Raw genomic sequence first — 12,147 nt, forward strand, 5'->3', positions numbered from 1 at the left:
TGGGATTCAAGGAGAGCTTGGGTTAAGTCCGAAACATCGACTCTCTTGCTCCTCAGATACTGCCTGACCTGCTGTGCTTTTTCCAGTGCCACACTTTATCAATTCTGAAGGGAGAGCTTTCCATTTGGTTACAAAATTGGCTTGACGGTAGGAAACAGAGAGTGGTGGTGAAGGATTGTTTTTCAAACTGGTGGCCTGTGACCAGTGGTGTTCCACAGGGTCCATTTTTGGTTGTCATTGAAATAAATTATTTGGGTGGGAATTTAAGAGACACGGTTAGTAAGTTTGCGGACACCAAAATCGGTGGTATAATGTGCAGTGAAGAAGGTTATCTAAGATAATAAAAAGATTTTGATTAATAAGGCCGATGGAGTCTAATTTGGATAAATGTGAGGTATTGTATTTTGGTAAAACAAACAAGGGCAGGACTTACACAGTTAATGGTAGGGCCATGGGTAGTGTTGTAGAACAGAGACACTCAGGGGTTCAGGTACATTAGTATTTGAAATTTACCTCATAAGTAGACAGAGCGGTTAAGAAGGCATTTAACATTCTTGCCTTCATTGCTCATACCTTTGATTATCAGAATTGGGATGTTATGTTAAGGTTGTACAGGACATTAGTGAGGCCTCTTCTGAACAACTTGTATAGTTCTGATCGCCCTGTAGGACGGATATTATTAAATTGAAGAGGGTCCAGAAAAGATTTACCAGGATGTTGCCGGACATGGAGGGTTCGAGTTATAAAAAGAGGCTGGATATGCTGTGACGTTTTTTGTTGCGAGTGTAGGAGATTGAGGGGTGACCTTGTACAGGTTTATAAAATCAAGAGGAACATAGATAAGGTGAATAGCAAGGGTCTTTTCTATAGAGTGGAGTTCAAAATTATGGGGCATATTTTTAAGGTGAGAGGAGAAAAATGTAAAAAGGACACAGGACAACTTTTTACACTGAGAGTGGTTTGTATACGGAATGAACTGCCAGAGGAAGTGGTGGTTGCAATTACAGTTACAACACGGAAAGGACATTTGGTTACGTTAACGAATAGGAAGGATTTGGAGGTAAATGGGCCAAATGCAGTCAAGTGGCACTATTTTGGTTTGAGAACATGGTCAGCATGGACTAGTTGGACTGAGGCATCTGTTTCCTTGCTATATCACTCTATGACTCGTGGCATCTTCTGAAATGCCTCAGGGAAATCTAAATGCACTGCATCTACTAGTTCTCCTTTATCAACTCTGCTTGTTTTATCCTCCAAAGAACATTGGCAAATGTTCACTCTATTTGATTGTGTCGTGTTTTTCTAAATGTTCAGTTTACTCAGTGGACTCCACAGCAGCTGTTAAGTGACCTGGCTTGGAGTTTCCTGCTTTCTGTTTCCCTCCTCCTTGAACAGGGTTGTCACGTTAGCAGTTTTCCGCTCTGCTGGGACCCTCCCATAATTCAGTGAGTTCGGGAATGTTTTGTCCCATTTCCTCCATTATCTTTGCAGCCAGTTCCTTTAAAACCTTTGGAGATGGGCCTTGAATGCTCTTAGTTTCATTAGCTTGATCCTTATGATAGAGATTGTTACAAGATCTTTCCTCATATTAACACCTTGCTCATCTGTTATCTTTGGGATGTTGATAGTGTTCTCCACCTTAAAGACCAATGCAAAATATTGGTTCAAATTATTTGCCATTTCCTTGTTCTTTATCATTGGTTCCCAGTTGCATCCTCGAAGGGATTCACTTACTTTAGCGACCTTTTTTTCCCCCTTTTATGTGCCCATAGAAGCTCTGGTTATTTGATTTCCTATTTCTTTCCAGTTTACTTTCATGATCAGTTTTCTCCCTCATTATTACTTTATCTTTCATTCTTCATTGGTTCCTTAAAGTTCCGATCTGCAGGCCTACCACTAGTTTTTACCACTTTCTATGCTGTAGCTTTTGATTGGATATACTCTCTTTTGACCATCTTTCTTAACCAGTATGATCATCAGTATGATTTTTAGCAAAACACAAATACCTGTTGGAACATTGATCAATCTCATTTAATTCATGCATGAAGAAGTGTTCTGTATGATTAAAATATAATGGCACAAAATATAACTTCAGTTTAGGAATATAAATAAATTAGAAGCGGAAGTGGGCTTTTCCCCTTGGGTCAGAAATATCATGGCTAATCAATTCCCATCTACAATTTCCCTTCCCTAACAGCAATCTATCTACCACTATCTTAAAAACCTTCAATTACCTGTCTCCATTACCTTCTAACATCTCACAACTTCTCTGAGAGAAAAAAAAGTCTCCTGATCTCTGTCTGAAAAGGGTGGTCCCTAATTTTTAAACAGAGTCCACTAGTTCTTGACTCATTCACAAGAGGAGACATGCTCTCCATATGCACCTTGTTAAGATTATTGAGCATCTTATGTACTTCATTCAAGTCATCCTTTCTCCTTCTAAATTCCAGTGGAAACAAGCTCAGCCTGTACAACTTTTCTCATTCAACAGCGCAGGTACAAAGTCTGTTCATGTCCAAAATCTCTTTAGAAGTCCAATACTGAATTAAAGGACCCCAAGTGAGTTTAGGTGTTTAGATGATTGGACAACTGGTTTGTGATGCAGAGTGATGCCAACAGCATAGATTCAGTTCCCGCACTGGCTGAGATTACCATGGAGGACCCACCTTCTCAACCTTACCAGAGGCATGGTCACCCTCCGGTTAAACTCATCACTAGTCTTCCCCCTCTAATGAGAGAGCAGCTCTTTGATCTTCTAGGACTTTGCCTTTTTACTTTTTAATTATTGCATGTTTGTAAATATGACCTGGTCCCTTTTTTCTTAATGTCGAACGACATTTGATCTCAATTCTGACTACCAGTCACATCTGCTGTTTGTTCATTTTGACTTTTTAAGTCCTTTTTTAAAACTTGCTGGTAAGTTGTCAGCCACTGTATACTTGACAAAATCTAAAATTAAGTTTAATCCTTAACAAATAAGTCAATTAATAGAAAATTTATCTAGCATCATTGTCATAGGACAAACTATTGTTTCTGGAAAGATTAAATAAAATGGTGATAAATTTTATTAAAAGTCAGTGCATTGCAAAAGCAGATCAAATTATCCAAACTTAGAAAATCTCCATTTATCTTGTTTCAGTATTCAAACATTATTGAAATTAAGGACATTAGAGATCATGTAGGTGCTGTAAATGAACAGAAAGAAAAGCAAGTGAAATATCCTCTCCTCTCACAAAGAATCATTAGAAAATCTGAGGCCCTCTTGCCTGTCAGTTTTATGTTGTGTTTAGTGCTCAACTTTATTTAAGCTCCTTAACATAGATTCATACACCAGCTTAACTGCTTCTTGTGGCGTGCTGCATTTCAAGGTTTGAAATTAAGTTCTAAAACATTTAAATGTTATTTATTTTGTTTCACTTTTGTTTTTTGTTGCTCTTCCAAGAGCACATATGACTCACTGGCCACTTTTTGTGTGCTAACAATATAATAACACTAGATGGCAGTGTCCATCACGCTACTGCAAATTTCCAACTATAGTACAGAGGAACCTCGATTATCCCAACGAGAAGGGCGGGCACTATTTCATTCAGATAATTGATTATTCGGTTAATTGAATCAATGCCTCTCCTCTGGGGCTCGGAGTTTTCCAAAGTTTCTTTTTCCCTCACTCTGCCTGCCTTGCTCCCTCTCTCTGTCTCAGGGTTTGTTTCTGAGCAGATGCAAACTTGTATGTACGGAACCTGCAGCATTGCTGAAGCCACTCCATGCCCACCCCCATGAGTTCAATGGAATTGAGGAAGCGAGCACTTGCTAAAGTCTGGTCCCCATTCAGGAGACTAAGCACCAGCACATTGCACGCATGAGCAACCCCACCCCCGTGGGCCCCAATCTACACCAACTCAGACCAGCCCTGCCATCGTCCGAACACCCCCCCATCCACACCATCTTCCCTTCGGGGGCAGCCAGATGGGACATGATCAGGAAGACTGTTACTGCCTTTGGGGGATGAGTCTCCAAATAGTGCGCGCACAACTTTTTACTACAACTTTTTCTCAGGTTCCACCTTTGCTCTGTACAGGAGATTATCTGGGGAAGAGGGGTTTAGGCTACATCCCTGTGTAGAACTCCAGAAAAAGTGTGGGAGGGGTGAGAGAGAGGGCGACCTGTCATTCATTTGGAGACGGTACTTGGGCTCCCATCTTTGTCCAGGACTGTTCTCGGCAGCATTTCAGTAAGCTGAGTTCATTTTTAATCAATGTAAACAAAACACACGATCAGGCTTAGAAAAGTGACTTTGATGTAATGTTTCTATCGGGACCTCGCGATCTCCTTCAGATAATCTGGTATTCGGATAATCGAGGTTCCCCTGCAGACAACTCCAGAATGTCTATCTTGATTCTAAAAATGCCTTTGAGATTTAGATTAACTGCAGGTATTAGATGTTGCCTTTATAACTGTTGAATAAAGACAATATGAACTATTTAATTAGTAATGGTTCATGTTGGTTTCAGTGGTTAAAAAGGCAAAGACCTCTAATAACTTCTGGATTAAGTTTAATATTTTATGCACAAATGTACAATTCATTGTACTATGATATTGAAAGTAATTTCAACATTCACACCCTCCATCATTTAATGCATAGTAACATATAATATACGCACTGCAGTAACACATTAAGCCTCCTTTTATAGCACCGTCCAACCCACAACCTCTACTACCCAGAAGAACGAGGGCAGCAGATACATGGGCACACCAGCACCTCCAAATACCCTTTCATGCCACTCTCCATCCTGATATGAAACAGTATTGCCATTCCTTCACAGTCGCTCGGTCAAAATCTGGAAATCCTGAACAGCACAGTCGGTGTCTGACATGCCAAAAGCTGATTTTTCAAGATGGAAGCTCAGGATCTCTTTCTCCAGGAAAATTAGGGAAGAGCCATTAATTATTGCAACAGCAACACCCACAACCCTTGATTATTTTTTAAATTACACTGGACAAGCATGATGTGGTTTACTGTGCTTAACTTATGAACAATTCAATGCAATGGAGAGAATTAAATCTATTCTCAAGCAGCATATCATGGTATATTGATACTACAGCACTACCCAAGAAGGCTTTCACTTTCTAATTTTTAAGTTTTCATCTGTAGCAATAAATTCTCATTGAAATATCTTTGCTCTGCCTGAAACGGTTTTAACAGATTTAATGCATTTTTTTTGCCTTTCTTTTAGGAGAGGCATTAGCCTTGTCGTATTATCGCTAGACTGAATTGAATTGAATTGAATTTATTGTCACGTGTACTGAGGCACAGTGAAAAGCTTAGTCTTGCATTACAGGCAGATCACTTAGTTAAATGTCATAGAGAAATAAATAACCAGTAAACAGTAGCAAAAACAAAAATACAGGTGCAGGCGAATGTTAAGACTTTGTGTGTCCATTCAGTATTCTAACAACAGCACGGTAGAAACTGTTTCAAAACCGGCTGGTGCGTGTATTCAGGCTTCCGAACCTTCTCCCCAATGGTAGAGGTTGTAGAAAAACATTGCCAGGGTGGGATGGATCTTTGAGAATGCTGGCAGCCTTTCCTTGACAAGCAGGCCTGGTAGATGGATTCTATAGATGGGATTTTGGCCTTTGTGATTGTCCGGGCCGAGTTCACCACCCTCTGTAACAGTCTCCAATCTTGAATGGTACAGTTGCCATACCAGGTAGTGATATATCCAGACAGAATGATCTCGATGGCACACCTATAAAAGTTGACGAGAGTATTTGCTGTCATGCCAAATTTCCTCAGCTGCCTGAGGAAGAAGAGACATTGTTGGCCCTTTGTAATCAGTGCATCCACATGAAGAGTCCAAGAAAGCTTGTTGTGGATGACCACTCCCAGGAGCTTGACACTCTCCACTCGTTCCACCTCTGTGCTGTTAATGTTTAGGGGGCATGAGTAACATCCCGCCGAAAGTCAATAATGTGTTCATTGGTTTTCGGCATTGAGAACTAGGTTGTTCTCAGTGCACAATTTTTCCAGGTCCTCCACCTCCCGTCTGTCGTCTGTTTCGTCGCCACCTGAGATTCAACTGACTATGGTGGTGTCATGAGTGAACTTGTAAATGGCATTAGTCTGGTATTTGGCGATGCAGTCATGGGTATCCACTGAGTACGCACCCTTGGGGGGCTTCAGTGTTGAGTATTGGTGACGATGAAATATTGTCCCCAATCTTCACTGATTGAGGCCTGTGGGTCAGGAAATGAGGATCCAGTTGAAGAGAGTGGGGGCTTAGTCAGAGATGACTGAGTTTAGTAATCAGTCTCCCAGAGATGCAGGTAATGTTCTGGGGACCCGGGTTCAAATCCCACCATGGCAGATGGTGTAGTTTAATTCCAATAAAAATCTGGAATTAAGAGTCGGATGATGATCATGAAACCATTGTTGATTGTCAGGAGCAACTCATCTGGTTCACTCATGTCCTTAGAGAAGGAAACTGCTGTACTTACCTGGTCTGGTCTACATGTGATTCAGACCCACAGCAACATGGTTGACTCTTAACTGTCCTCTGGGTAAGTAGGGATGGGCAATTAATAAACTCCTGCATCACATGAATGAATATTATAAAAAGAAGATCTGAACATCTATGAATATTCTGTAAATATGCTGTCTGTCATGTAAACAGCATATATTCAATATTGTTAAAACCCTGTAGATATAGGAAATCCAGTGATTTTCTCACATATCTGATGAATTAAAATGGGTAGGTTCAGGGCTCACCTTGGGATGCCTGAACTGGTGGATGTATTAAAACGAAAAATAAATTAGCATAAGAATTGGAATAAATTATTGCATATTATTTGCACTCATAAATTTTACTTTGTTCTTTGCTTTTCCAGGAACAAAATAATTTAAATAACAACTGAAGCATAACTCACGTGACTAGCGTTCCATAAGTAGGGTCATTTTTAGCACCAGCTAATAAATGAAGTATGCAATATATTAGTAAAAACATTATGGAGGGTGCTGAAAATCAGAAGCAAAATAAATAGGTCAAATAGATTGCTTCCTATTCCACTAAACCACCTTGTGGTCATTACTAACATTTCCATCCTTGGCCTACTACTGTATACTAGTGCAATTCAACACCAGCTGCAGGAACAAGACTTCATTTTCTACTTGGTCACTTTACAACCTACAGGACTCACTATTGAGTTCCACAACTTCACAGTATGACCTCTGTTTTCCATTTCTGTTACATCCCTCACTGTCCTTCGGCTGTGTATTGTTAGCTTTCCTCTCAGTAGATCCAACCCATCTACTTTACTATCACTGTCACTGCTTTTGTTGTTTCCTCTGGGCGCCCTCACAATCTGGGAGAAAGTGAGGACTGCAGATCCTGGAGATCTGAGTCAAAGAGTGTGGTGCTGGAAAAGCACAGCAGGTCAGGCAGCTTCCAAGGAGCAGGAGAGCATAAGCATCAGTTTTCCTGATGAAGGGCTTATGCTCGAAGCGTTGACTCTCCTGCTCCTTGAATGGTTGTGAAGGGGATGGGGTAAACAACAGGTGGGGATAGAGCCCAAAGAGAGAGAAGAACAAAAAATGAAGTTGTTGGAAAAGCTCAGCAGGTCTGCAGGTTCTGTGAAGCAAAAGCATTGTGAAGAGAAACTCCATTCTGAGGAAGGGTTACTGGACCTGAAACATTAACTCTGATTTCTCTTCTCAGATGCTACCAGATCTGCTGAGCTCTCCCCGCACCTTCTGGCTTTTGTTTCTCATTCACAGTATGCATAGTTCTTTCAGTTTTATGAGTGAGAAGAACAGTTGGACAGATAAGGGAGTGGATAACGATCTGACTCGGAGCCTGAATAGCTGTTAATTGAGACTGTTAGTAGCTAGCATTAGTTGATGTGTAATGGCAGACTGAGATAAGAAGACCTGGTGTGTGGATAGGAGCTAGGTCATGGGAGAGTTCAGGCCCTAAAATTATTGAACTAGCTATTCAGTTGGGAGGGCTGCATGGTCCCCAAGCAGAAGATAAGGTATTGTTCTTCTAGCTTGCACTGAGAATTGATGGAGCACTACAGCAAGCCTGAAACAGAGATGTTGGCCAGAGAGCAGGGTAGTATGTTAAAGTTGCAGGCAGCTGGAAGTTCAGGCTCTTTTTTTTTTGCGGGCAGAACATAGTTTGTTCTGCGAAGCAGTCACCCAGTCTATTCTTTGTTTCCCCAATGTAGAGGAGACTACATTGTGAGCAGCGAATGCCATAGACTACATGGTGAGAAGTGCAGGTAAAGTGGTGCTTCATCTGGAAGGTATGTTTGGGCCCTTGGATACTGAGGAAGGAGGAGGTAAATGGGTCGTGATACAGATTCGGTAGTTGCAGAGGAAGATGCCATTGGGCTGTCGAGTGGTGTTGGGAGTCGAGGAAGAGTGGACCAGGGTGTCCCAGAGGGAATAGTCCCTGCGGAAGGTGGTCAAGGGAGGGAAGGAGAATATGTGTCAGGTGGTGGCATCTCGCTGGAGATGGCAAAAATGGCAGCATCGTCTGGATGTAAACGTTGATGGGATGGTAGGTAAGGACAATGGAACCCTATCACTGTTGCAGGAGGGAAGAAAGGGGGTGGGGGCAGAGGTGCGGGAGCTGGGTCAGGCCTGGTTGAGGACCCTAGAGAACGGTCCTGGGGAATCCTCGGTTGAGGATGAAGGTGGGTAATTCGAAGGCACCCTTGTCAAAGTTGGCATCAATGAAACATATGCGACAGAGACTGGGAAAATGGAATGGAGTGCAAGGATGTATGGTCCAGGTAGCTGTGGGGTCAGTGGGTTTATAGTGAATATTAGTGGCCAGTCTATCCCCAAAAAAGGAAACAGAAGGAAGGAGTCAGAAATAGACCAGGTGAAAGTGAGGGCATGGAGAAAACTGGAAGTGAAATTGATAAACCTGTCCAATTCCGAACGAGAGAGGGAAGCAGCACCGATGGTATCGTATATCGGAGAAAGGATTGTGACTGGAATAGGGCTGGACCAAAGATTGTTCCATGTACCCCACAAAGAGAGAGGCATAACTGAGGCCCATGCGGGTACCCATGATCAACTCTCTGACCTGAAGAAAATGAGAGGTGATAAGAGAGAAGTTGTTGAGGATGAGGATGAGATTGGCCAAGTGGAAGGAAGTGGTGGGGAGGGAACAGTTCAGACTTTTCCTCCAGGAAAAATAATTTTCTGGTCTGAACTGTCCCATGTCCTAGCACCCTACCCGGCCTAGTCAATCTGCCATTCCACTTATTGTTAGCCACTAACAGTCTCCATTAACAGATGTTTGCCCTCTTAGCCAGATTGTTATTTATTCCCATGTCTATCCAATTGTTCTTCTCTCTCTTTGGGCTATATTCCCATTTCCATTTATGTCGTACCCCCTCCCCCAACTCTATCTTCTGCAATATAGACCGATATTTTCCTAACTACCGTCAGTTCTGAGGAAGGGTTGCCGGACCTGAAATGTTAAGCCTGATTCCTCAACAGTTAGATTGTAAGATTGACTGAAAATAGTGGCCGATTCCTACATGGTGAAAGGGCCACATGAGTAAGGCAACATACCAGATGCCTCACCAGTGAATCATTGCCTTTGGAAGACAAGCAAAAGTAGGAGAATGTTGCAGTTTTAAATGACTTTGCTTTTAAATACATGCTATATTGATGTACTTATTTTAGTTTTAGGAATATTGTTTTCCATTGCATAATTTACTTTCCATTGTTACATCCCTTTCAATATCAATATAGAACAGGGAAGATGTCCTCACATGGCTCAAAGATGTGTAATACTGATGTGTGATTTTATACTTGTGATTGTGTATGGAAATTCTAGCCTGTCATTGGTTTGCCCTTTTTGATATCAAAGAAACCTTACAAAATGACAGTCACTTACTAATTATTAATCATCTCTGTCTCTTTGCAGGTATTGTCCAGGGCGGCAGCCTGCCCTACATTTGCACTCAGATCATGACAATTGTTGATCAAGAACAAAACAAAGTTTTGTGGATTCCAGCTGGAACACTCTAGGATCGCACTTGGGCAGCTCAAACTTCCTTTGCCGTAAAAGTGTGAAACCTGACAATTGCCGTATTGAGTACACAATCTGAAGATTGCAAATTACACAGAACAGGCAATGTACTTCTAGTGAACAGAAAATGAATCTCATTCTGAGGGTGTTGGGTCAAACCTTTTTAAATACACATTGACCTGGCATCTGCTGTACTCTGGCATTGTTACAAAAATACCCTTCAAATTGGATATATTCAGGACTGATTTTAAAATATTTTATTCTACCTTCTTTCTCCACTCCCCCAAATAAAATTTGAAATAAAAGTGATGCTGCAACTAAAACTTAGAACACACGTTTACAAGTAATATTTCCTGAGTATTTGTTTTAAATGTTTACTTGAATGTTTATATCCTTATCTCTTATTCTTTGTATTTTGGATAAGACAACTCTTCTGAATGGGGTGAAGTTTGTGCATGCATACAGACATGCTTAGCTGGTTACATGCTCGCGTCCTGTGATTCTACTGGCAGATTAAACCTAATAAAATTGGTACAGAGTGATCATGTATGTGGGAAAAGATATTGTGATTGGTACTGTTTGGAGTGGACTATGAACTTTTGTGCACTCCTTTAAAGGGCAGACCACTGCATTTTTGTTTTTGTCTGTTGAAAATATATTTTTCTGCATGGATCTTGATATTTAAGCAGCATAATGTATCTGATCATATTGTATAAACTAATACCTTAATTGTTGGGCCTAATGATATGTAGCAAGGGGTAAAGAGCTATTAGCTAGGCCTGGCATGCTGATATGACACTTTCTAAAAGCTGTATATATTGAAGAAACTCATCTTGGTGCAATTTTGCAGTATATGTTGAGCTTTTTTTTTAATTCAGAGTGTGTAGCAGTCAGATTTATTTAACTTTGAAACACTATTTCCCTTGCTTGGAGATTTTGTCGAAGTAAATGTAGTTTTGAGGCACAGTAAGTAATTGTAGAGTTGCCACTGTCTGGAAATTGGTCATTGAATCTGCAATGCAATGTCTATGTTATGTTGTCCACCCCCAACCCCCACTCCTGTCCCCAATATATTGTGCCAAATTGTCAACATTAATATCATCTTTTCACATTGCACTTGTGAATCCTGTATGCCTAATACAGGATAATTGCTTTTGGTCCTCCAGTTTGTGTCATTTTTAAGTGTAGTTTCCTCCTGTACCTACAGTCTTCAATGTATAAAGAAACATAAGACTGTTCCTTACATTTCATGAATTGCCTGGTGCATGAGAGCCTTTCATACATTCAATGAAACTGCTAATTTTTTGAATTCTGTAGTAAAAAGGGATGTTTTTAAAGAACAAAAGGTTGTTTGACATTTTAACAACTTGATTTTTTTTTTAAAAAACACTTTTTAAATTAGAATTAGCGCCAGAAGTAGCATTGGGCAAGGTTTTTCACTTGACTTCACATACTGCAGGTATGTAGAGCAATTCAATTACTTCTATAACAGTTTGATCTAGCAATGAGGAAGTTTCCCTTTTACATTCAAAGTGCCCAATCATACTGTTGGATTTTTCATTTTGGCTCAACATGTAAATCCAACTGATCCAGTGACTTGATCCCTACGCACCACCTGCCAGTGTAAGTTGTTGAAGGCACAGTCAGAGTGTGACAGAAATGGTACAGAGCAAACAGGTACTGATGTTTTTTTTTCTGTGCTGAGAAAAGAATGTTACTTTGTATCAAATGTAAAGCAATTGATTAGTATAAGAATAAAGGTCAATTTCTGATATCCAACATGTGTTTTTGTTCCAACTATCCATTTTGTTTGAAATTAACTTGGTGAAATCTAGATAAGCAGCTTGAGTTTAGATTTTTTTTTCCCTAATTTGATTGATATGGTTTCATCCAAGGTACTAGAGACTGCTATCCAGCTTCTGAAGTCTGTTCTGCCATTCTGTTAGAGCATGGCTCATCTAGATTAGGTCCATGCAGTCCCATCCCTGACCTCCATTCCATAACACTCAGTTCTCCTCTCAAACAAAAACCTTGTTAATCTTGTTTAGAAATTTTCAGTTGACCTGATTCCCAACAGTATCTTGGGCAAACAAAG

The 12,147-nt window shown here is 40.6% G+C and overlaps 1 protein-coding gene across 11 annotated transcripts in view; it reads left to right on the forward strand.

Annotated features, from left to right (window-relative positions):
• dlg5a (discs, large homolog 5a (Drosophila)) overlaps nt 1–11,826 on the forward strand; it is a 228,429-nt gene extending 216,603 nt beyond the window's left edge. For all 11 annotated transcript variants that reach the window (XM_043678983.2, XM_043678982.2, XM_043678990.2 and 8 more), the window contains one exon: nt 9,948–11,826. In XM_043678983.2, the coding sequence (XP_043534918.2) occupies nt 9,948–10,051 (104 nt within the window). In that variant the 3' untranslated portion in view covers nt 10,052–11,826. The remainder of the gene's footprint in view (nt 1–9,947) is intronic.
• Nucleotides 11,827–12,147: the final 321 nt, after the last annotated feature.

Source organism: Chiloscyllium plagiosum, unplaced genomic scaffold, assembly GCF_037043375.1.
Source record: "Chiloscyllium plagiosum isolate Xiang-an unplaced genomic scaffold, Cpla_swu_hap1 HiC_scaffold_43, whole genome shotgun sequence".
Lineage (NCBI taxonomy): Eukaryota > Metazoa > Chordata > Chondrichthyes > Orectolobiformes > Hemiscylliidae > Chiloscyllium > Chiloscyllium plagiosum.